The 27723-nt window shown below is 39.1% G+C and overlaps 1 protein-coding gene across 5 annotated transcripts in view; it reads left to right on the top strand.

Annotated features, from left to right (window-relative positions):
• LOC128696388 (uncharacterized) overlaps positions 1–27723 on the top strand; it is an 853106-nt gene that overhangs the window by 728010 nt on the left and 97373 nt on the right. For all 5 annotated transcript variants that reach the window (XR_011392932.1, XR_011392933.1, XM_070092516.1 and 2 more), the window contains 3 exons: positions 9426–9646; positions 9797–10036; positions 21952–22094. Coding sequence is in view for 3 of the 5 variants with exons in the window: in XM_070092516.1 (XP_069948617.1) it covers positions 9426–9646; positions 9797–10036; positions 21952–22094 (604 nt within the window). In the remaining 2 variants the exon portion in view is untranslated. The remainder of the gene's footprint in view (positions 1–9425; positions 9647–9796; positions 10037–21951; positions 22095–27723) is intronic.

Raw genomic sequence — 27723 nt, 5'->3', positions numbered from 1 at the left:
TACTGTTGCAATTGGGATGGAAAATGTGCATGGTGGTGGTAGTGGTGGTGCCGGCCGTGAGGCACCAGTAGTGACCCATGCTGCCACCCACACCGCTCCCTCAACTGATCTACAACAAAGGCCACCATCCCCCACCCACCCACCACACCAGCCTCCACAACCACAACCTCCACAACCACCTGTCATTGTCCAGTACCCACCAGCAGACCGCACCTGGGATTGGCAGGAAGCTGTCAATTTTGTTCCAAATCCCCACCAGTTTGATGACAGCCAAAGTGGAATACAGCCATGTTGTACACTGGGAAACAATGCCACTGAACTGAAATGTTTCCAGTTATTCTTTGACGAACCCCTGATGGAAAGTATCGTCATGGAAAGCAACACATACTACGAATACACCATGGCAAACACAATACTTTCACCAAAATCACGTCTACACCAGTGGAAGGAGACAACCGTGGCTGAGATGTATCTTTTCTTTGCCACAATAATGCTTATGCCACATGTGTATAAGCACAGTGTGAAATCATACTGGTCAACAGGCCGCCTGATTGCAACCCCAGGTTTCAGTGATATAATGCCAGTGAATCGATTTGTGCTACTGTTACGTATGCTTCACTTCTCGGACAAAACCAGGCCTGACAGAAACGGCAGGTTATATAAGATTAGGCATGTGTTTGTGTATCTGAAAGAGAAATTCAATATGCATTTTTATCCCTTCAGGAAGCTTTTAATTGACGAGTCTTTGATTCTGTTCAAAGGAAGACTCTTTCAAGCAGTACATACCAAGCAAGAGGAAACGCTTTGATATAAAGTTGTTTGTGCTTTGTGCTTTGTGATTGTTACAGTGGTCTGGTATTGGATATTTTTGTGTACACTGGAAGTTATACATTGCAAAATACCAGGAAGTTATTGGGCATCTCTGGTGATGTGGTTAGAACAATGATAGAACCATACCTTGGTAAGAGGCATATATTATATACAGATAACTGGTACACAAGCCCCACACTCAGTGATTTTTTGCAAGTGAACATGACAGATGTGTGTGGCACAGTGCATGCAAATCGGAAACATATGCCCAGGTTTGACGTTGGCACTTGTAGAGGTGAGGTGCAGGCGTTTGCTGCCAATGACATCATGGCATTTCGGTGGCATGACAAACGAGATGTCACATTGTTGTCATCAGTTCACCCTAATGAAATGGCAGACACTGGCAGGCAGCATAGAGAAAGCAATGAACCCATTCTAAAACCTGCAGCTGTGATGGACTACACCCCTCAATATGCATTCAGTGGACAAATGTGACATGCAGATTGGGTTTGCTGATTGTGTTCGCAAGAGTTATAAGTGGTATATAAAACTCTTTTTCCATCTTCTGGACATTTCCATGCTGAATGCTTATAATATGTATAAGATGAGGACCAGAAACAAACTACCATATGGCGAATTCTGTTTGTCTGTCATCAGACAAATAGTATTCAAGTACCAAGGAATAACACCTGCAATAGACCGCCCACCAAATTTTCAACAACTTCCTTCTCGTTTGAAGCATGGTGATCACTTCCTGGTAAAACTGCCTGCTACTGCTTTCAAGAAAAAGGCTCAGAAGAGGTGTTACATCTGTGCACATACAAAAAAACGCGCACAACAACGCAGAGACACTCGTTTTATGTGTGAGGAGTGTAAAACACCACTGTGCATAACTCCATGTTTCAAAGAGTTCCACAGGCTGCAGAACTTCTAGAAACATTCCTTGTGACTGTATATGTGTATATAAAATATAGAAAAATAGTAATAAACAACATTTCATATCGTTTGTTTGTGTAAATATTTTCTGTAAACAAAACAATGACAACATTGTTTATGCCATTATTGTGTAGTATTGAAAAATAAATAACTTATAAAATACTGATCATATTGGTCTCACAGGCCATAAAAGTTACTTGGAAAAAGAAAAATTAAAAAATAATAGAAAATAGTACATAAAATACTAAATAAAAGAATACTGGGTGACAGCAGTCGGCGATGTTACCACATAATGATCATTTTCTGTCAACTTCACGCCTCCATATCTCGGTAAGTATTGATGGTAAAAATTTTTTGTTTAGCCTATAATGTTTAGAAAAAAAAAACTCTATTTTTTCATAAGAAAAAATAATTTTTTTTTTTTTTGAAATTTGGCCGACCCTGAGAACAAGTCTCTGACAGGGCCTGTCGACCCTGAAAGGGTTAAAAAAAAAAAAAAAAAAAAAAATTCAAAATATTCAGAGCGCTGGGCGAGTGAACATAGATATATGTTTGGACAGTTTAACCCTTTCAGGGTCCGTCCCGTAGATCTACGGCTTTACGTTCAGGGTCCAAACCGTAGATCTACGTCATGAGCTCAACTCACTCTGATAAACTGTGAGTGGTACATTTGGGCCTAGATATGAGAGAATACATCTATGTGGTATGTGTGCACCACATAAAACAAATCCTGCAGCACACTGTGTATAATGAGAGAAACTGAGACCATGATTTTTCGATTAAAGCAGCGACTTTGCAGTGTTTTTTCGTATGTTTTTTATAGTTGTATTTGCGATTTCTTGGTCTCATTTGATAGAATGGAAGATATATTACAGAAATAGAGATGATTTTGATTGGTTTTAGCACTGGAAATCGGTTGAAACTGAGCTCAAAGTAGCGGAAATGTTAAATTTTTGCTGATGTTCAAGAGTAAACAAACGACCTCACACGTCTAATACACGCCAGCTGGTGGATCTAATATGCATTCACAAATGTGGTGATGATATTTATACAATTATTACAGTATTGCATAACAGTAAATCTTCTATTTTTTAGTGTGAATAAAAATTCATTATGTGAATAAAAAATAAAAATGGGATTTATTTGTAAAGCCTCAAAACATAACTAATGAACAGAGGAAATGTTAGTTTAATGCCAGGAATACCTACATTGTTTATTCTGGACCCTATTTTGAAATTGGAATATTTTGAACTTTGTGTTAAATTGGCCAAATTACCAATTTCCGATCACTTTATTTTGTTGTTGTAACAGTTGACTTGGTGATTTCTTGTGCTCAATCGATAGAATAGAAGTAATACTAGTGAAATAGCTAAGAATTTGGTCGACTGGAATAATGTAATTGGCCTGAAATGGGAGTCAAAGTCGGCAAAATCGCCGATTCGTAAATATCGCTGACACGTCAAAATTCGCGAGAGCATAATTTCATCAATTTTCCATCAAATTTCATACTTTTTGTTTTATTACCTTCACAAAAAGATTCTCTACCATTTCATAAGAAAAAATAACAATTTTTTTTTTTTTTAAATTCTTGGACACTGGGGCACCACTTCAGATTTTGGCCTTGGACCCTGAAGGGGTTAAGGGTTAAAGTTAGTTTAGACTTGTCCATAAAATATGTGAAAATCTGAAAATTTTTTTTTACTTCTTTTTGAAGATGGTTAGTAATTTAAAATTGTTACAATCTCCAGATAACATGTTCAACTTTTTGGGGTCTTATTTGTAAGTTTGTGTTGTGTTTATTTTTTATAGTTTTATTCAACAATCACTTTATTGTCCTAGTAAAGTATGAGAGCACAGTTTTACCAACACTCCTGTATGGGTGTGAAGCATGGGTGATGAATGTTGCAGCAAGGAGAAGGCTGGAGGCAGTGGAGATGTCATGTCTGAGGGCAATGTGTGGTGTGAATATAATGCAGAGAATTCATAGTTTGGAAGTTAGGAGGAGGTGCGGGATTGCCAAAACTGTTGTCCAGAGGTCTGAGGAAGGGTTGTTGAGGTTGTTCAGACATGTAGAGAGAATGGAGCGAAACAGAATGACTTTAAGAGTGTATCAGTCTATAGTGGAAGGAAGGCGGGGTAGGGGTCGGCCTAGGAAAGGTTGGAGGGAGGGGGTAAAGGAGGTTTTGTGTGCGAGGGGCTTGGATTTCCAGCGGGCATGCATGAGTGTGTTTGATAGGAGTGAAAGGAGACAAATGGTTTTTAATACTTGATGTGCTGTTGGAGTGTGAGCAAAGTAACATTTATGAAGGGGTTCAGGGAAACCGGCAGGCCGGACTTGAGTCCTGGAGATGGGAAGTACAGTGCCTGCACTCTGAAGGAGGGGTGTTAATGTTGCAGTTTAAAAATTGTAGTGTAAAGCACCCTTCTGGCAAGACAGTGATGGAGTGAATGATGGTGAAAGTTTTTCTTTTTCGGGCCACCCTGCCTTGGTGGGAATCGGCTAGTGTGTTAATAAAAAAAATAATAATAATAAATAAATAAGTAAAGTATGATAGTATAGTGTATTACATGTTATAGTGTAGTTCTCAACCAGTGATATGGGATATTTTTAAAAACCTATTAACTTTTTCAGGGTCAGTCACATAGATCTACAGCTTTATGTTCAGGGTCCAAACCGTAGATCTATGCCAAAATTCTAGCAGCGTCAAATTTAGAGCGAAAATGTTGGTAGGTCTACATCTGAGAGAAAGGGTCTGTGTGGTGTGTGTGCGCTGTAAACAAAAATTCTAGGCACCCACATAGCATTGTGGGAACGCTGGCTCAGTTACCTTTGTTCAGCATGCCTCGTCGCAAGGCAGCTCTCACTCCAAGGAAAATTGGGACTCTCCTGTTCCTATCTGATAGTTCTGACTCTGATGGAAGTGGAAATGAAGACAAATTTTTTGGCTTTGATCAGTTAGTGACCAAAAGGAATGACCAGGATATCGGTAATAGTGCAGAAAAGCCTGACGATCCTCAACCCTCTTCCTCTGGTGTTGGAATTCCTCAGTCACTGTCAGTTGTACCTCATCGCAAGAGAAAACTATTATTTTCGCATGGCCAGGCCTCTGACTTCAGTAATGATGATGATAGTGACATGGATTGTGATTTTATTGCTGTTGACGATCAGAGCTACAGACGTCCCTCTTAACATATTGATTAAAGGATCACCTATCACAAAACTCACAGGGGGAAAATTCTTGGGAATCCACCTTGATAATAGACTCAAATTTAAAACACATATACAACAAATTTCCCAAAAAATTTCCAAGACTGTAGGCATACTATCAAAGATACGGTACTATGTTCCACAGTCAGCCCTCCTGGCCCTATATCACTCACTTATTTACCCCTATCTCACCTATGGAATTTGTGCATGGGGCTCAACAACAATAAACCATCTCAGACCATTAATTACCCAACAAAAGGCTGCAGTCAGAATGATGATAAATTCCCACTACACACTCCACCAATATTCAAAACTCTAAACCTACTCACCATACAAAACATCCATACTTATTACTGCACCTACTACATACATAGAACACTTAACTCTGATATAAACCCTCCCCTCAAAGGTCTCCTTACCAACCTCAACAGAACACATGGCCATAACACAAGGCACAGATCACTCTTTGATGTTCCTCGTGTCCACCTCATGCTATGCAAAAACTCAATGCACATAAAAGGCCCTAAAATCTGGAATTCACTACCTGTGAATATAAAAGAAACACTTGACTGTTTATAAATTCAAGTCTCTTCTCAAAAATCACTTACTCACCCACAACTAAATAAATATTGAGTAATTGTATCACATAAATTGTATCTCATAAATGTTTCTCATTACTGTATCTCATAAATGTCTAACCTGTGACCCAATCAAACTTTGTTATTTTTTTAATTACATTACCTAACAGAATACCCCATTCTATTGAATGCACAGCAACACAGTAAATGACCATATGACCTGTCTTTGTAATACTCATTTGTGCTAAATTGTTATCTGTTTACAATAATATTTTTACCACTGAATATATCATTGCTTAGTTAATCTTAAGTTAATTTTAAGCCTGCCCATAATGCTTTGCATACAAGGGGCTGTAGCATGTTGCACTTTAATAACTGTATTCCTTTGTACTTCCCTGTATCATGTTCAAATTAATAAATAAATAAATAAATTCGAGTAGTGATAGTGAGGAAACATATTCACCATTGAAGCATGCCCAGGGGATGGAGTACATCCCAGAGTACATCCCATGGCCCTACACCAGGAACAGACAATGAAAGTGAGGATGATGAGGCTACACTTGGCATGGATAGACCACAGGCATCAGTAGGTGGTGGTAGTGGTGATGGTAGTGCCACGGCCATGCGTGACTCACCAGCCCAGGCTGGGACCCACGCTGCTGACTCCTCAGTTCAAGGACAAAGCGGAGCATTAGCCACCAGCCCACCACAACCACAGCTACAAGCACAACCAGCCTATGATGTCCAGTATCCACCAGCAAGCCGTATCTGGGATTGGCAGCAAAATCCCAATTTTGTTCCCAAGTCCCACCACTTTGATGACTCTCAAAGTGGAATTCTACCTACTTGTCCCCTTGGAACCACTGCCAATGAACTGGATTTTTTTTAATTATTCTTTGACCAGCCCTTGATGGAAACTTTTGTCATTTTGAGTACACCATGGCAAATACGATGATATCACCAGAGTCAAGACTACACCGGTGGAAAGAGACAACTGTTGCAGAAATGTATTTGCTTTTTGCAACAATAATGTTTATGCCTCATGTCTATAAGCATAATATAAAAGCATACTGGTCCACAGATCGGCTAATTTCTACCCCGGTCTTCAGTGAAATCATCCCGGTGAACAGGTTTATCTTACTGTTACGTATGTTGCACTTCTCTGACAAAACCAGGCCTGACAGAAGTGACAGGTTATGCAAGATTAGAAATTTTTTTATGTATCTGAAAGAAAAGTTCAACATGTACTTTTACCCATTCAAGAATCTTGTACTTGACGAATCTTTGATTTTGTTCAAAGGTAGACTGTCATTCAAACAGCATATACCTAGCAAGAGGAAACGCTTTGGTATAAAACTGTTTGTACTCTGTGACTGTGACAGTGGCCCAGTATTGGATATTGTTGTATACACGGGAAGTAAAACATTGAAAGATACCAGGATGTTATTGGGTATCTCAGGTAACGTAGTGAGAAGCATGATGGCACCTTGGTAAAGGGCATACATTATATACCGATAATTGGTACACAAGCCCTTTACTCAGTGATTTCTTGCGAGTGAACAAGACAGATGTGTGTGCCACAGTGCGTTCTAACCATAAATATATGCCCAGGTTCAACGCAGGTGCTTGTGGTGATGAGGTCCAGGTGTTTACTGCCATTGACATCATGGCATTACGGTGGCATGACAAACGAGATGTCACATTGTTGACAACCATTCACCGTAACGAAATGCAAGACAGTGGCAAAGTTGATAGAATAACTAATGAACATATTCGAAAACCAGTGACAGTGATTGATTATACACAAAACATGCTCTTGGTTGACAAATGTGACATGCAGATTGGCTTAACTTTTCTTCCATCTCATGGACATTTCAATGCTCATTGCATATAATATGTACCAAGTGAAGACTGGCAACAGACCACCATATGGTGAATTTTGTTTGTTGTCAGACAACTCATAATGAAGTACCAGATAACAACACCTGCTGTACAACAACGTCCTCGAACTCCTCAGGATATACCCAAGCGTTTGAGGAGGGAAGGTGATCATTTCATAATACAGCTTCCTGCAACTAAGAAGAAATTTGCTCAGAAGAGATGCATTGTCTGTGCACAAACAAAATGACGGCAACAAAGATGCGAAGACACTTGGTTTGTGTGTGAGGAATGTGAGGTGCCTCTGTGCATGGTGCCTTGTTTCAAGTGTTTCCACAAGCTCCAGCAGTTCTAAAAACATGTCCAGTGATTGTAAATATGTAAATATATGATAGAACATTAGTATTATACAGAATTTGTGCATGTTTATTATAATAAACAAAAGTGGTAAACAATAATATGATAATAACTTTAGTGCAGTTATTGTGTTCAAAACAGTGAGTTTATATATATACATTATATACAGTATTGGTCTCTCAGGCCCCAAATGTTAGTAGGAAAAGACAAAAATTAGAAAAGAAAAGAAAAAACTATAAAAAACGTAAAATAAAGTAATGCGCGTATGTGGAAATCGTCAATGTTGCCACCACCTGGTCATTTTGGGTAAACTTCTTGGCACTGTATCTCGGTAAGTACTGATCAGAAATTTTTTTGTTTTGTTTTATTACCTTTACAAAAATATACTCTTTAATTCTGTAAGAAAAAATATTTTTTTTTTTTTTAACCCTTTCAGGGTCCGTCCCGTAGATCTACGGCTTTACGTTCAGGGTCCAAACCGTAGATCTACGCCATGAGCTCAGCTCACTCTGATAAACTGTGAGTGGTACATTTGGGCCTAGATATGAGAGAATACATCTATGTGGTATGTGTGCACCACATAAAACAGATCCTGCAGCACACTGTGTATAATGAGAGAAAAAAAATGAAATGATTTTTCGATTAAAACAGCAACTTTGCAGTGTTTTTTCGTATGTTTTTTATAGTTGTATTTGCGATTTCTTGGTCTCATTTGATAGAATGGAAGACATATTACAGAAATAGAGATGATTTTGATTGGTTTTAGCATTGGAAATGACTTGAAACTGAGTTCAAAGTAGCGGAAATGTTAAATTTTTGCCGATATTCAAGAGTAAACAAGCGACCTCACACGTCTAATACACGTCAGCTGGTGGGTCTAATATACATTCACAAATATGGTGATGATATTTATACAATTATTACAGCATTGCATAACAGTAAATCTTCTATTTTTTGGTGTGAATAAAAATTCATTATGTGAATAAAAAATCAAAATGGAATTTATTTGTAAAGCCTCAAAACATAACTAATGAACAGAGGAAATGTTAGTTTAGTGCCAGGAATGCCTACATTGTTCATTCTGGACCCTATTTTGAAATTGGAATATTTTGAACTTTGTGTTAAATTGGCCAAATTAACAATTTCCGATCACTTTATTTTGTAGTTGAAACAGTTGACTTGGCGATTTCTTGTGCTCAATCGATAGAATAGAAGTAATACTAGTGAAATAGCTAAGAATTTGGTTGATTGGAATAATGTAATTGGCCTAAAATGGGAGTCAAAGTCGGCAAAATCGCCGATTCGTAAATATCGCTGACACATCAAAATTCGCGAGAGCATAATTTCGTCAGTTTTCCACCAAATTTCGTACTTTTTGTTTTATTACCTTCACAAAAAGATTCTCTACGATTTCATAAGAAAAAATAACAAATTTTTTTTTTTGAAAATTCTTGGACACTGGTGCGTGACTCCAGATTTGGGCCTTGGACCCTGAAAGGGTTAACAAAAGGAAAATTATATTATACATTAGAGTAAGAGCATTAACATTTGGCATTTATTTGCTCTATAACTTATATTAGCCCTCACTGAGTTGCATTGCTACAGGAGCAGGTTAGTTCTTACACATTTGCATTTAGTTAGTGATATTGGTGTTGCAGGGGAAGCGGTGGTATTTGGTTGGGAGCAAGCCATCACCTGGGATGGTCGTCAGGTGACTCCCCTACTGACTGACTCATGCCATCATCTACTGGTGTTGCTGACACATGTTAATGAACCTACTGCCATCACCATTCACATGGAGGACCTTAGCACACACCCTCGCCAGATCCTCAGCTTCTTTAGTGGCACCAGTGTCGTTACTCTGGACTCAAACTTGAAGGTTTTTGGGTGTACTGAAATTGTCTTAGTATTCAAGGGAATTTGTTGCTGATCAGTTGATAAAAATGATTTACAAGTACAGTAAGTCCCCAACCAGTGATAATCTATGTTATGAATATCTGCATTCTAAAACAGTCACTTATGTCCACAGATGACCTATAACTTTAAGCACATCCGACGACCATTTTTGGAGGTAGGAGAGCTGAGTATGAGATGGTCAAGGAATCGGGCAAGTGTAGCCACAGCTGCTGGCCTCAGCCTAGAATGTGAGAGAGACCAAGACTTGTGTCGTTTGGCCATCACTGGAGACCACTTTGCTGCCACTGCTGGCCTTCTTGGTGTCTTTGACTTTGACAACAACACTGATTTTATGACCAGTGGCTGGGAGATAGTTAGTAAACCTGCCCACTGTCACTTATTTAGTAAACTTGTCCACTGTCACTTAGTAAACCCATCCACTGTTACTTATCTTAAAATAATAGCAAACTAGCATTTACATGTATACACATTGATGTGCTTACTAAGCTACTTGACAAGGATGGGTCTTTTTTTTCAACATGAAACTAATGCAACATGCAACTAATGCAACATTTTATTGTGGCAATGTTTCACTTTCCAGGAGCTTTACCCTCACCTCAGTCATTATTGTAAAACCCAACACAAGATCAGAGGTTTCCTTTTACCATCATGTACCACATAGGGAATGATTTTTTTTTATACCATGCACACTTATAATAGTATTTTAATGAAGACTCTCATTACCAGACTAATAAGGGAGAGGGCATGTATGATATTGCTGATTATCTGAGGCTTCCAAGTTATGAAATTAATTTTTCATGATTGTCCAGTTGTCTTTTGAACTAGTGGACTTGGTCCATTAATGCAAAAGACAACCGGACACTGAGAATATGTTTATTGTAACCTGTAGTATTATAGTATTCAGTACTATAAAATTATTACTCTGTATTTATTTTATAGTACTGAACATAGTTTACAAAAATTTTACTTACATTTTTGTGGTGGGGATATGAGGTGTAAACTGACATGATTAATAGTAATGACTCAGAATAATTTTTATTCTGAACTGTAAAGCTCAACTATCATCTACACTAAACCTAGGGGCATATTCTTTAAGTTTGTCCTTGCTTTTACAGATATCAGACACTATTTCTTAATACCATATTCCTCACATACCCGTCCCACTGAGATGCCAGACTCAACCTTCTTTATTAGTTCAAGTTTATGCTTAACATTGAAAACCACATACATTTTTTGTATTTGCTCTTGGCACCACAACTTCCTTTAGAAACTACATTAATTGTCTTGTACTTAATATGTTAATAAAGTCACACAAACACTGGATCCAAGAAAAATGATACTGAATGATGAGTGCATGTATAAGAGAGCACAAACAATAAACTGGCATGGATTTCCTGCAGCTCAGGAAACAATGAAAACAGACAAACAGGCTGCTCTAGCCTGTTCCAGACAAACATCCATATACAGTGGACCCTTGAATTTCGTGATTAATCCATTCCAGAGAGTCTGCCGAAATTCAAAATTCACGAGTTTCAAAACCGTTTTCCTCATAGGAAATAATGTAAATCAAATTAATCCATTCTAGACACCCAAAAGTATTAAAAAAATATTTTTTTTACATTAAATGTACATTTATCTACACAGAAAACAATGAGACATGAATAAAACGCTGAGGTCAGTGGTCACCTGCGGTCATACCTGTCCTAAGCTCTGGGAGTTAGCGTGGGGTGTTACCAAACACCATGGCTTGTTGTAATGTTTTAGAATCTCAGGTTAAAGTGTTGAAGAAGGAGGTTCTACTTCAGGAGAAAAATAGGAGGCTGAAGCTTCGCCTAGATGAGTTTGAGAGCGAGTGTGAGGAGGATTTAGCTGGTAAGGAGGAAATGGTCACTAGCAGTGATAGTGGCAGCCGCTTTAAGTGGCAAGTGGTTCACAGTTCAGGAAGAAGGAAGATAAAGAGGGTTAACAGAGATGTGAAGGTAGGAAATCGATGCTCTGTTCTCCAGGATGAGTGCACTTCAGTGATTAGTGAGGTTGAAGGTACCACTGATTCCCCTGCTAATTAAGGTAAGAATATTTTAATAATAGGAGATTCTCAGGTAAGATATATGGACCGTGCTTTTTGTAACAGAGACAGAAAAGTCAGACAGAGTGTGTGCCTTCCAGGAGCTGGTGTTGGTGACATAGTCAGCAGGTTAGATAATATTATGTCAGGTAATGGGAACAAGCCTATTATCTGTCTTAGTGCTGGGGGTAATGACATTGGGAAGGGCAGGAGACAGGAGCCACTGGATAAGTACAGGTCAGCCATAGAAGTAGTTAGGTCTGAGGGAGGGATCCCAGTCATATGTAGCATCTTGCCTAGAAAGGGAGTGGGCAATGAATGCATGTCTAGGGCAATTGGTATAAATTGCTGGCTAGACAGGTACTGCAAGGAACTTGCAATCCCATTCATTGATAACTGGGACCTGTTCTTTGGCAAACATGATGTGTATGCAAGGGATGGGGTTCATCTCTCTGGGGATGGAGTGGTTGCATTAGCCAATTCAATTGAGAGGATAATTGATGACTTGTCTAGGAATTTAAACTGATAGATTATAGAGGTATCAGTGTTTGTGGGAAACAATCAGGCTGCAGTATTAGGGTTAAAAACAGCAGTTATTACTGGGAGACCTCAGGGATATGTTTAAAAGACATTATTCAAAATAAAGTTGCTAGTAATGGCAAATCAGTTGATCAACAAACAAAGAGAGATAGCAGAGGGCAATGAGTGACTAGCTCCCTTAAGGTTTACTATACAAATAGTAGGGTCTAAGAAATAAGATAGATGAGCTAAGATTACTTGCAAGTGTAGGTAATATAGATATTATTGGTATAACAGAGACCTGGTTCAACCTTAAAGATAAACACCTTCTGAATACAACATACAGGGTTATAAACTATTCCACACTGATAGGGTCAACAGGAAGGGTGGTGGAGTGGCAATGTATGTCAGAGAAAATTTAAATTGTTGTCTTAGACATGATATAAGATTAGAAACATCAAACACAGAATTTGTTTGGCTACAGTTTCTCGAGGGTCATGACAAATTAATTTTGGGTGTGATTTATAGGCACCCAAACCTTGATAGGGAGTGCAGTAAGCTGTTATGGGACAAAATTCATAAGGCATCTAGATGTGATAATGGGAGATTTTAACTGTAGACAAATTGATTGGAACAATAAGACAGGAAATCTTGAGTCTAGTGACTTTCTTGATACAGTTCAGGATAGATTTTTAGAACAGGTTGTGACAGAACCAACTAGAGGAAACAATCTGCTTGACTTGGTGCTTGCCAACAAAGAGTCACTAATTAATAATATTGAGGTTAATGATGAGCTTGGGGAAAGTGACCACAAATCACTTAGTTTCAATACATCATGGAATTACCCAGATAACTGCAATCAAATCTCTGTCCCAGATTTTCGCTTGGTTGATTTCATGGGACTGAAAAATTACCTGGGTGGCTAAATTGGGATGTCCTGACTATGGGTCAGGTAGGTCATCTTGGTTGCCAATATGACGTTTTTCAGAGCATAGTTCTAGCTGCCCAGACAACTTTTGTTCTGAGTAGGGAAATTAGATCTAACAAAAATGATCCCAAATGGATGAACAATAGATTAAAACATCTCATTGGTCAAAAGAGAGGCATATATAGGCATATCAAAAGTGGGGATGGGCAGTTAAGAAATCAATATATTCAATTGAAGAGAGAAATAAAGAAAGGAATAAGAAAAGCAAAAAGGGATTATGAGGCTAAGGTCGCAAAGGATTCAAAGACTAACCCAAAAGGGTTCTTTCAGGTATACAGAAGTAAGATTAGGGACAAGATTGGCCCACTTAAGAGTAACTCTGGTCAGATCACTGAGAGTGAAATTCTCAATACCTACTTCCTCTCAGTTTTCACCCAGGAAAATACTAGCGATATTCCTGAAATAATAGATTATGTAGAACAGGACGATAATAAACTATGCACGATTGCGGTAACTAGTGACATAGTCCTCAGACAAATAGAGAAACTAAAACCTAACAAATCCCCATGCCCCGATGAACTGTTTGCAAGGGTGAAGGACTGTAAAGAGGAACTTAGCATACCTTTGGCTAATCTTTTTAACATATCACTACAAACTGGCATAGTGCCTGATAAGTGGAAAATGGCAAATGTAATACCTATTTACAAGGCAGGCGACAGGTCCTTGGCTTCGAACTATAGACCAGTAAGCCTTACCTCCAGAGTGGGAAACTTTATGGAATCAATAATTGCCGAAGCAATTTGTAGCCATCTTCATAGGCGCAGATTGATTAATGAATCTCAACACAGTTTTACAAAGGGGCGCTCCTGTCTTATGAATTTACTAACTTTTTTCACTAAGGTGTTTGAGGAGGTAGATCATGGTAATGAATATGATATTGTGTATATGGACTTCAGTAAGGCTTTCGATAGAGTTCCACATAAGAGGCTATGAGGAAACTTAAGGCACACGGAATAGGAGGAGAAATTTTTTCCTGGGTAGAGGCATGGCTCACAAATAGGCAGCAGAGAGTTTGCATGAATGGGGAGAAATCAGAATGGGGCATGTCACAAACGGTGTTCCTCAGGGGTCAGTGTTGAGCCCATTGTTGTTCACAATTTACATAAACGACATAGATGAGGGAATAAATAGCGACATAAGCAACTTTGCTGATGACACCAAAATAGGCCGTCCAATTAATTCTAATGAGGACACTAGAGCACTCCAGGATGATTTGAATGGTCAGAGAAGTGGCAGATGCAGTTTAATATAGACAAATGCAAAGTTCTAAATGTTGGACAGGAAAATAACCATGAGACATATAAACTAAATAATGTAGATCTTAATACTACTGATTGCAAAAAGGATTTAGGAGTTCTGGTTAACAGTAATCTAAAACCAAGACAACAGTGCATTAGTGTTTGCAGTAAAGCTAACAGAATTCTTGGCTTCATATCTAGAAGTATAAATAATAAAAGTCCTCAGGGTGCTCTTCAACTCTATATATCCTTGGTTAGGCCTCATTTAGATTATGCTGCTCAGTTCTGGTCACCATATTACAGAATGGATATAAATGCTCTGGAAAACATACAGAGGAGGATGACAAAGATGATCCCACATATCAGAAATCTTCCCTATGAGGATAGACTGAGGGCCCTGAATCTGCACTCTCTGTCGAAAGGCATAGAATTAAGGGGGATATGATCGAGGTGTGTAAATGGAAAACAGGAATAAATAAAGGGGATGTAAATAGCGTGCTGAAAATTTCCAGCCAAGACAGGACTCGCAGCAATGGTTTCAAGTTGGAAAAATTCAGATTCAGGAAGGATATAGGAAAGCTCTGGTTTGGTAATAGAGTTGTGGATGAGTGGAACAAACTCCCGAGTACAGTTGTTGAGGCTAAAACATTGTGTAGTTTTAAAAATAGGTTAGATAAATACATGAGTGGGTGTGGGTGGGTGCGAGTTGGACCTGACTAGCTTGTGCTGCTGGGTCTGGTGCCGTGCTCCTTCCTTGTGTGGAGGTGACCAGACTGGGTGGGTCATTGGGCTAATCTGGGGGGGGGGGGGGACATGGACCTGCTCTGCATGGGTCAGTAGGCCTGTTGCAGTGTTCCTTCTTTCTTATGTTCTTACCATTATTGAAGAGTTGTTGATGTGTGGAGAAGGGGAGAGGATGGAAGAGTTACTATTGTTTGGAAGGAGAATCCCCTACCATAAGGACTTCACATACCAAGTCCTTTTCTGGGGTTACTTCCCTTCTTTGTTTTTTAATGCAACTAAGACCAGCTTGAGAGTCTCTGGACCCCTGTCACTCAAAAAATTATTCCAGAAAGGTCTGTTTCTGGCATTTCTTTAAAATTTACCTAAATTGAGACAAGACATTGTCATTGAACATGTCGCATACACGGCCTGCAACAGCTTTGTCAGGGTGATGTTCCTCCACAAATTTTTCCATCCTAGTCCACATTGCACACATCTCCTTAATCTCTGAAGAAAGCAACTTCTTCCCTCTTGCTTCCTCTGAAGCAATTTCCTGGGCTGTGGTCTGTTGCTGTTGCAGATTAAGGTCTAGCAGCTCTTCAGTGGTTAGCTCTTCATTGTGGTCCTCCACCAACTTTTCCACATCCTTGCCACTAACTTCCAACCCCATGGACTTCCCCAATGCCACAATAGATTCCACAACTGGCATGGGGTCCTCAGGGTCAGCCTCAAACTTTTCAAAATCTTTGTTGAGGACACATTCTGGCCACAATTTTCTCCAAGCAGAATTCATCATCCTGGAAGTCACTCCCTGGCAAGCCTTACCTATAAAGTTTATGCAATGGAGGATATTGAAGTGATCTTTCCAAAACTCTCTTAGGGTCAATTCAGAGTCCGAGGTTATGTTAAAGCACCTTTGAAACATTGCTTTGGTGTAGAGGTTTTTGAAGTTTGAAATGATCTGCTGGTAAGTGGGCTGGAGGAAAGGAGTGGTATTAGGGGGCAAGAACTTCACTGTGATGAAATTAAACTCCTTCACCATTTGCTCTTCCAAGTCTGGAGGATGAGCAGGAGCATTGTCCATTACTAGGAGGCACTTCAGTTCCAATTTATTTTCCAGGAGGTATTTGTTCACACTGGGATCAAACACTCATGGAACCAATCAAGGAAAATGTTCCTCATGACCCATGCCCTACTGTTAGCCTTCCACAACACACACAAATTATCCTTCATGACACTGTTTTTCTTGAACACACTGGGATTTTCAGAGTGATACACCAGTAAAGGCTTCACTTTGAAATCCCCACTAGCATTACCACACAACATGAGAGTTAGCCTGTCTTTCATAGGCTTGTGTCCTGGCAGTGCCTTTTCCTCCTGCGTGATGTAGGTCCTCTTTGGCATTTTCTTCCAAAAGACGCCTGTTTCATCACAATTGAACACTTGTTGGGGGATGAATCCTTCAGCCTCTACATAGTCCTTGAATTCACTTTTGAATTTTTCAGCCACATGTTTGTTTGAACTGGCAGCCTCACCATGCCTTACAGCATTGTGTATGCTACTTCACTTCTTGAAATATTTGAACCAGCCTTTGCTGGCCTTGAATTCACCTACATCAGCACTCATTCCAGGCCACTTCTTTACAAGATCGTCATGCAGCTGCCTTTCCTTTTCGCGAATTATCGACTACTTAACACTATCTCCTGCTAACTCTTTTGTTTGATCCACACCAGCAACAACTTCTCAACATCTTTGATTATTTGCGATCTCTTTTTCGTTAGCATATTCACCCCTTTTGCAACATCAGCTTCCTCAATTTCTTTTTTCTTTGCCACAATGGCAGTGATGGTTGAATGGGCCTTCCTGTACATCCTGAAGAACTCCGCCACACACACTCCACTTTCATATTTTTCTATGATCTCTTTCTTTACTTCAATAATGTTTCTCACTTTCTTTACCAAAGGGCTGGCACTAGGAGCTTTCTTTAGGCACATGGTGGCTTATTTAGCAGTTGCAAGCACTAAAACAAATGAAATATATTAAGAAATGTATGAACGCGTGAGGTGATCATTACTTGCCGAGATACAATGCGTTTCACCGATTTCTAAGCCAAATCACGAAAATCAAGCCAATATTTTGACAAAAAGAGTCACCAATTTCCAAAATTAACGATATTCAAGGGGGACAAAATTCAAGGATCCACTGTAACTTAAATAATTTACTTTGAACATTTATGCAATCTGCTTAACTATTCCATAAGCTATTTAAGTATGATAATGATGTTTTTATTTATTTATTTTTTTATTTATTTATTTATTTATAATTTGAGCACACTTACAGAGGTACAAAAAAAAATACAGATAAGAGCAGCATGCCAAAGCCACTTATACTATGCATAGCATTACGGGCTGGCTTAAAATTAACTTAAGATTAACTAAGCAATGATGAAATCAGTGAAAAACATTAATGTAAACTGATTACTATAAAGCACAAGTGAGTATTACAAAGACAGGTCATATGGTTGCATGCATTGTTGTAAATTCAGTAGAATGGAGTATTCTGTTAGGTAGTGAATTTAAAAAATAATAAAGTTAGATTGGGTTTTAGGTTTAACATTTATGTGATATAATTGTGAGAAACATTTAAGATATACAATTTATAAGGTTCAGTTATTCAGTATTTATTTGGTTTTGGGTGAGTAAGTGATCTTTGAGAAGAGACTTGAATTTATAAACAGGTAGTGTTTCTTTTATATTTACAGGTAATGAATTCCAGATTTTAGGGCCTTTTATGTGCATTGAGTTTTTGCATAGCGTGAGATGGACACGAGGAATATCAAAGAGTGATCTGTGCCTTGTGTTATGGTCATGTGTTCTGTTGAGGTTGGCAAGGAGATGTTTGAGGGGAGGGTTAATATCAGAGTTGAGTGTTCTATGTATGTAATAGGTGCAGTAATAAGTATGGATGTTTTGTATGGTGAGTAGGTTGAGTGTATTGAATATTGGTGGAGTGTGCTGCCTGTAGTGAGAATTTGTTATCATTCTAACTGCAGCCTTTTGTTGGGTAATTAGTGGTCTGAGATGGTTACTTGTTGTTGAGCCCCATGCACAAATTCCATAGGTGAGATAGGGGTAAATAAGAGAGTGATATAGGGCCAGGAGGGCTGACTGTGGAGCATAGTACCGTATCTTCGATAGTATGCCTACAGTCTTGGAAATTTTCTTAGAAATTTGTTGTATATGTGTATGAAATTTGAGTCTATTATCAAGGTGGATTCCTAAGAATTTTCCCTCTGTTAGCTTTGTGATAGGTGATCCGTTTATCATTATGTTAAGAGGGACATCTGTAGCTCTGTTACCAAACTGAATGAAGTAGGTTTTGTCAATGTTTAGTGTAAGTTTGTTAGTACTCATCCAGGTAGATATTTTCTGTAATTCGGTATTTACAGTATTGGCTAGCGTGACTGGGCTCGGGTGGGAGAAGACGTATGTTGTGTCATCAGCAAATAGTGTGGGTTTGAGTAATTGAGAAGCATTTGGTAGGTCATTTATGTATAGGAGAAAGAGAAGAGGGCCAAGGACACTTCCCTGTGGGACACCAACTGTAATTGGTTGTGCAGAAGAGTTTGCCCCATTTGCGTACACATATTGGCTTCTGTTGCTGAGGTATGACTTGAGGTAGTTGAGGGAGTGCCCTCTTATACCATAGTGTGATAATTTTACGTGGAGCAAGTCATGGTCAACTGTATCAAAAGCTTTACGTAAGTCAATGAAGATCCCCAGTGGGACTTCTTTTTTCTCTATTGCAGTGTATATATGTTCTAGCATGTGTATAATAGCATCATTAGTATTTTTATTAGGCCTGAATCCAAATTGGCAGGGGTTGAGTATGTTTTGGGAGATAAGGTAGGAGTAGATTCGTTTATGAATTAATTTTTCGAAGATTTTTGAGAGAGGGTGTAAGTTGGATATTGGCCTATAGTTATTCAACTCTGTTTGGTCTCCTCCTTTGTGGATCGGGGTGACCCTTGCTATTTTGAGTACTGTAGGGAAGGTGGAGGATTCAATGGATTTGTTAAAGAGTGTTGCAATGATTGGTGATAGCACTTGTGACACTTTTTTGTATATAAAGGGTGGTAAGGTATTTAAATCTCCTGCCTTGTTTTTTAGTGCGTTGATAATAAGGGAGACTTCGTATGGGTTAGTCGGAGCTAGGAACAGTGTGTTCGGGTAGTTTAAATGTATTAATACAATAGTAGGCACCAAAGAAAGCCACAAATTATGCAGTGCATTTTGGGCAACTAATCATAAGAACTAGACGTAGACTATGGACCTTTCCATGTATGATAAACCTGTATATAATGTAATATACTATGTATGATGGGTAAATACCATTTGAAAATTGCCTGAAAAACTTTGTACATGTTCTACTTGTACTCTTGGTTCTCAGTAAGTACCAGTAGTTCAGGTTCATGAACATAAGAGGACCCAAAATCTGGAACTCTCTGCCAGAAATCTCCAGAACCACTGACTCAGTTAGCATTTTTACAACTACAGTTAAAAAACACCTTATCTTCTTAACCTATCCCAGTCCATCATAAATACAAATGTAAAAACTATATATGCGTTTGATCAATATCATGAACATAGGTAAAACATTATAATCAATATATGCTTACTCTCATTATCTATAATCCTCTCAAATGTTAATCATTCCATTTTGTCTGCCTAAGGTTAATAATCAAAACTGTAATTCCTCTCTACCAAACTTATTAAAGCCGTATAGCATGAACTAATAGAATACAGTGGACCCCCGGTTAACGATATTTTTTCACTCCAGAAGTATGTTCAGGTGCCAGTACTGACCGAATTTGTTCCCATAAGGAATATTGTGAAGTAGATTAGTCCATTTCAGACCCCCAAACATACACGTACAAACGCACTTACATAAATACACTTACATAATTGGTCGCATTCGGAGGTGATCGTTATGCGGGGGTCCACTGTATTTAATTCTCTTGTATTCATTGTAAACTCACCTAGTGACCATATGAACAAAATTACTGTACTGTTTTTGCCTTATTAATCTTAAGTTACTCTTAAGTTTGCCCAAAATGCTCTGCATATAAAGATGCTTTTGGCATCTACACCCAATTGTTATACCCCTCTGTACAAACATGTATCATGCTAAAATCAATTTTTTTTTTTTTCAACAAGTTGACTGTCTCCCACCGAGGCAGGGCGACCCAAAAAGAAAGAAAATCCCCAAAAAGAAAATACTTTCATCATCATTCAACACTTTCACCTCACTCACACATAATCACTGTTTTTGCAGAGGTGACCAGAATACAACAGCTTAGAAGTATATATGTATAAAAATACACAATATATCCCTCCAAACTGCCAATATCCCAAACCCCTCCTTTAGAGTGCAGGCATTGTACTTCCCATTTCCAGGACTCAAGTCCGGTTATATAAAATAACCAGTTTCCCTGAATCCCTTCACTAAATATTACCCTGCTCACACTCCAACAGATCGTCAGGTCCCAAATACCATTTATCTCCATTCACTCCTATCTAACACGTTCATGCACACTTGCTGGAAATCCAAACCTCTCACCCACAACACCACCTTTACCCCCTCCCTCCAACCTTTTCGAGGACGACCCCTACCCTGCCTTCCTTCCCCTACAGATTTATACGCTCTCCATGTCATTCTACTTTGATCCATTCTCTCTAAATGACCAAACCATCTCAACAAACCCTCTTCAGCCCTCTGACTAATACTTTTATTAACTCCACACCTTCTCCTAATTTCCACACTCCGAATTTTCTGCATAATATTTACACCACACATTGCCCTTAGACAGGACATCTCCACTGCCTCCAACCGCCTCCTCGCTGCAGCATTTACAACCCAAGCTTCACACCCATATAAGAGTGTTGGTACTATTATACTTTCATACATTCCCTTCTTTGCCTCCATAGATAACATTTTTTGCCTCCACATATACCTCAATGCACCACTCACCTTTTTTCCTTCATCAATTCTACGATTAACCTCATCCTTCATAAACCCATCCGCTGCCATATCAACCCCCAAATATCTGAAAACATTCACTTCTTCCATACTCCTCCTCCCCAATTTGATATCCAATTTTTCTTTATCTAAATCATTTGATACCCTCATCACCTTATTCTTTTCTATGTTCACTTTCAACTTTCTACCTTTACACACACTCCCAAATTCGTCCACTAACCTTTGTAATTTTTCTTTAGAATCTCCCATAAGCACAGTATCATCAGCAAAAAGTAACTGTGTCACTTCCCATTTTGTATTTAATTCCCCATAATTTAATCTCGCCCCTCTCCTGAATACCCTAGCATTTACTTCTTTTACAACCCCATCTATAAATATATTAAACAACCATGGTGACATTACACATCCCTGTCTAAGACCTACTTTTACTGGGAAGTAGTCTCCCTCTCTTCTACACACCCTAACCTGAGCCTCACTATCCTCATAAAAACTCTTTACAGCATTTAGTAACTTACCACCTATTCCATATACTTGCAACATCTGCCACATTGCTCCCCTATCCACTCTTATCATATGCCTTTTCTAAATCCATAAATGCAATAAAAACTTCCCTACCTTTATCTAAACACTTGAAATCAATTTATTATTATTATATTATTATTATTTTTTTTTTAACATGTCTTTCATTTGCTCAGCCAGCAACTGAGGAGGAGTGGGCCCAAAGCTGGCGGGTGTCAACATCAGAGCAGTGCTCCTCCCAGTTACCAGAGTCTCACATCCCAACATCCCATGGAAACCAATGCACTGATCTCTTTCATGCTCCTGCTTCTCCCTTCAGGTACAGAATTTCCCTATTTTTCTTGCCTGTTTTCTGTTCTCATATTATGTATGGTATCTTTTGGCCTATAGGGCTCTGACCTGCTCAACCCATCCCCCTCTTTTAGAGTTTCGAGGAAAATAAAAGGAATGGTTTTATAGTTTATTTTATTGTGAACAGTTAGTGTTTATAAAATGAAAGTAGTAAAGGAACAAGAAACATGTATGAAAATTGCAAAGAATAGTATATGGTATGGAATAGTATATGTATAGCACTCTGAGTGACCCAGGCTTGACCAGTCAAATGTTGACTTGACTATAATAACCTCTGGTATTGGCTGAGCATTCCATGCCATGATTGATCATAAACAGTCCCTGATCTGGGGCTCCCCATCATTGTGTAGAAGGTCATACAGGTCGACCATTACTAATCCGGCATGTAAACGTTTATTATTTTTTGTTACCTAATAAAACTGCATTGCTCTAGACCTTTCAGCAGTTCACCTGTTAACTGAATTAACCTATCAGTAGAGAGACTAACTGAAATTAATGATGGAACTGGATTAGTGATTGCAGGATCTGTAATGGCCGACCTGTAACACCTTGCTGGTGGTTGATTTTGGTAACACTTTGTTTTTTCTGCACACATCATCTGATCATTAAAGAAAAATGTTAGTTTTAACCCTTTCACTGTCTCGACCCCTGAAATTAACACTTACTGCTTTAGATGGCCATCACTTAGAGCTATGACAATGAGGCCAGGGTTCATCACATAGCTCTGTCATGAGCTCAGGTCACTCACATAAGCTCTGAGCAGTAAATTTTGGCCTAGATATGAGAGAATGGGTCTGTGGGGTGAGTGTACAGCATATAAAAAAAAATCCTGCCTCATGTAGTGCATGATGGGAAAAACAAAATCATGGTTTTATTGACAGTTTCTTGGTATCATTTGATAGAATGGAAGACATATTACTGAAATAGAGATTATTTTGATTGGTTTCAGTACTGGAAGTAACTTGAAATTGAGCTCAGATTAGCAGAAATGTTTGATTTTTGTCGATATTCTAGAGGATGGGTAATGGCCCCCTACAACTCCCAATTTATTTTATGGGTTTTTAATAGCTCTGATTCAATTATTGGAATGCTGTAAATCATGAATAATTTTTCCTGGTTATACAATAGGGCCTCGCTTTATGGCGTTCCGCTAATACGACAATTTCAAATTATGACCAAAATTTCCTATACGGCAAGCGGTCTTTCAAATACGGTGCACCCCACCCAGTTTGTTTATATTCACCGTGAGCACATCTATTATGTCTGGAAACTCCAAAATTTCAAGTGTTTTAAAGTTATTGCATATTTTATATATATATATTTTTTTTTTTTTTTTTTTTTATCACACTGGGCGATTCCCACCAAGGCAGGGTGGCCCGAAAAAGAAAAACTTTCACCATCATTCACTCCATCACTGTCTTGCCAGAAGGGTGCTTTACACTACAGTTTTTAAACTGCAACATTAACACCCCTCCTTCAGAGTGCATGCACTGTACTTCCCATCTCCAGGACTCAAGTCTGGCCTGCCGGTTTCCTTGAACCCCTTCATAAATCTTACTTTGCTCACACTCCAACAGCACGTCAAGTATTAAAAACCATTTGTCTCCATTCACTCCTATCAAACACGCTCACGCATGCCTGCTGGAAGTCCAAGCCCCTCGCACACAAAACCTCCTTTACCCCCTCCCTCCAACCTTTCCTAGGCCGACCCCTACCCTGCCTTCCTTCCACTACAGACTGATACACTCTTGAAGTCATTCTGTTTCGCTCCATTCTCTCTACATGTCCGAACCACCTCAACAACCCTTCCTCAGCCCTCTGGACAACAGTTTTGGTAATCCCGCACCTCCTCCTAACTTCCAAACTACGAATTCTCTGCATTATATTCACACCACACATTGCCCTCAGACATGACATCTCCACTGCCTCCAGCCTTCTTCTCGCTGCAACATTCATCACCCATGCTTCACACCCATATAAGAGCGTTGGTAAAACTATACTCTCATACATTCCCCTCTTTGCCTCCAAGGACAAAGTTCTTTGTCTCCACAGACTCCTAAGTGCACCACTCACTCTTTTCCCCTCATCAATTCTATGATTCACCTCATCTTTCATAGACCCATCCGCTGACACGTCCACTCCCAAATATCTGAATACATTCACCTCCTCCATACTCTCTCCCTCCAATCTGATATTCAATCTTTCATCACCTAATCTTTTTGTTATCCTCATAACCTGACTCTTTCCTGTATTCACCTTTAATTTTCTTCTTTTGCACACCCTACCAAATTCATCCACCAATCTCTGCAACTTCTCTTCAGAATCTCCCAAGAGCACAGTGTCATCAGCAAAGAGCAGCTGTGACAACTCCCACTTTGTGTGTGATTCTTTATCTGTTAACTCCACGCCTCTTGCCAAGACCCTCGCATTTACTTCTCTTACAACCCCATCTATAAATATATTAAACAACCACGGTGACATCACACATCCTTGTCTAAGGCCTACTTTTACTGGGAAATAATTTCCCTCTTTCCTACATACTCTAACTTGAGCCTCACTATCCTCGTAAAAACTCTTCACTGCTTTCAGTAACCTACCTCCTACACCATACACTTGCAACATCTGCCACATTGCCCCCCTATCCACCCTGTCATACACCTTTTCCAAATCCATAAATGCCACAAAGACCTCTTTAGCCTTATCTAAATACTGTTCACTTATATGTTTCACTGTAAACACCTGGTCCACACACCCCCTACCTTTCCTAAAGCCTCCTTGTTCATCTGCTATCCTATTCTCCGTCTTACTCTTAATTCTTTCAATAATAACTCTACCATACACTTTACCAGGTATACTCAGCAGACTTATCCCCCTATAATTTTTGCACTCTCTTTTATCCCCTTTGCCTTTATACAAAGGAACTATGCATGCTCTCTGCCAATCCCTAGGTACCTTACCCTCTTCCATACATTTATTAAATAATTGCACCAACCACTCCAAAACTATATCCCCACCTGCTTTTAACATTTCTATCTTTATCCCATCAATCCCGGTTGCCTTACCCCCTTTCATTTTACCTACTGCCTCACGAACTTCCCCCACACTCACAACTGGCTCTTCCTCACTCCTGCAAGATGTTATTCCTCCTTGTCCTATACACGAAATCACAGCTTCCCTATCTTCATCAACATTTAACAATTCCTCAAAATATTCCCTCCATCTTCCCAATACCTCTAACTCTCCATTTAATAACTCGCCTCTCCTATTTTTAACTGACAAATCCATTTGTTCTCTAGGCTTTCTTAACTTGTTAATCTCACTCCAAAATTTTTTCTTATTTTCAACAAAATTTGCTGATAACATCTCACCCACTCTCTCATTTGCTCTCTTTTTACATTGCTTCACCACTCTCTTAACCACTCTCTTTTTCTCCATATACTCTTCCCTCCTTGCATCACTTCTACTTTGTAAAAACTTCTCATATGCTAACTTTTTCTCCCTTACTACTCTCTTTACATCATCACTCCACCAATCGCTCCTCTTCCCTCCCGCACCCACTTTCCTGTAACCACAAACTTCTGCTGAACATTCTAACACTACATTTTTAAACCTACCCCATACCTCTTCGACCCCATTGCCTATGCTCTCATTAGCCCATCTATCCTCCAATAGCTGTTTATATCTTACCCTAACTGCCTCCTCTTTTAGTTTATAAACCTTCACCTCTCTCTTCCCTGATGCTTCTATTCTCCTTGTATCCCATCTACCTTTTACTCTCACTGTAGCTACAACTAGAAAGTGATCTGATATATCTGTGGCCCCTCTATAAACATGTACATCCTGAAGTCTACTCAACAGTCTTTTATCTACCAATACATAATCCAACTAACTACTGTCATTTCGCCCTACATCATATCTTGTATGCTTATTTATCCTCTTTTTCTTAAAATATGTATTACCTATAACTAAACCCCTTTCTATACAAAGTTCAATCAAAGGGCTCCCATTATCATTTACACCTGGCACCCCAAACTTACCTACCACACCCTCTCTAAAAGTTTCTCCTACTTTAGCATTCATGTCCCCTACCACAATCACTCTCTCACTTGGTTCAAAGGCTCCTATACATTCACTTAACATCTCCCAAAATCTCTCTCTTCTGCATTCCTCTCTTCTCCAGGTGCATACACGCTTATTATAACCTACTTCTCGCATCCAACCTTTACTTTAATCCACATAATTCTTGAATTTACACATTCATATTCTCTTTTCTCCTTCCATAACTGATCATTCAACATTACTGCTACCCCTTCCTTTGCTCTAACTCTCTCAGATACTCCAGATTTAATCCCATTTATTTCCCCCCACTGAAACTCCCCTACCCCCTTCAGCTTTGTTTCGCTTAGGGCCAGGACATCCAACTTCTTTTCATTCATAACATCAGCAATCATCTGTTTCTTGCCATCCGCACTACATCCACGCACATTTAAGCATCCCAGTTTTATAAAGTTTTTCTTCTTCTTATATGTACTCTGATAATTATCCTTATGTGTACCTGTACCTAAATATACTTACACACTGTGTGGGTGTGCAGGTACACATTAAAATCACTAAGAGTCTCTCTACTCATGATGCCATAGTAATATGTACTATGTAATAATAATCTCTCTCTTGGGCACATTAAATGTCTTATTTTACATTAATATAGACATTTTCATTAATCCATCTATGACATTTTCTTCAAAATTATATAAGAAATACGTTACATAGCTTATAAACATTATATATACACCCACAGAATAAAAATTTACGTAAATATGAGATTTGTTTACAAAGAGGCTTTATAGGAGTGTCGGAAGAGTTATGTTTTCTCTAGTAAAACACTGGGGGATAACTATAGATAAATATTCCTTTCGTATGCCTTTATGCCTTCACTCTACTTATATACAGTGGACCCCCAGTTCGCGATGCTATCGGTATCCGATAAATCCGGTAACCGATGCATTATATCGCAGAAAATTTGCCTCACTCCCCGATACAAAACCCGGTATGCAATGTGGTTCGTACGAGATGTGTCCATGTGTGGCCTGAACTGCCCCGTGTGTGCCAGTGTTTACAAGCCAGCCAGTGTATGCGCATCTAAGGATACATTCGGTACATTCCATATTATCACTGTTTTTGGTGCCTGTTTTTGCAAAATAAGTCAACATGGGCCCCAAGAAAGCTCCCAGTGAAATGAAGAAAGAGATAATTGCAAAGTACGAAAGTGGAGTGCGTGTGTCGGAGCTGGTCAGGTTGTATAGTAAACCCCAATCAACCATATCTACTGTAAAATCACCCTCAGATAGCTATTGCAAGCCGTGCTGGTGACTATTACACTGACAATGTTGTGAACCACTTTAGGAAAGTCATAAAGGAACGAGAGGTACAGGCCTCTATGGACAGATATGTTGTGCGACAGAGGTCCAGTGACTCTCAACCTGGTCCTAGTGGCATTAAAAGAAGGGAAGTAACCCCGGAAAAGGACTTGCTACCTCAAGTCCTAATGGAGCGGGATTCCCTTTCTAAATGCTAACACCATCCACACACTCCCCCCC

Source organism: Cherax quadricarinatus, chromosome 39 (assembly GCF_038502225.1).
Source record: "Cherax quadricarinatus isolate ZL_2023a chromosome 39, ASM3850222v1, whole genome shotgun sequence".
NCBI classification, from domain to species: domain Eukaryota; kingdom Metazoa; phylum Arthropoda; class Malacostraca; order Decapoda; family Parastacidae; genus Cherax; species Cherax quadricarinatus.
This window is presented reverse-complemented; position numbering and strand designations above follow the sequence as displayed.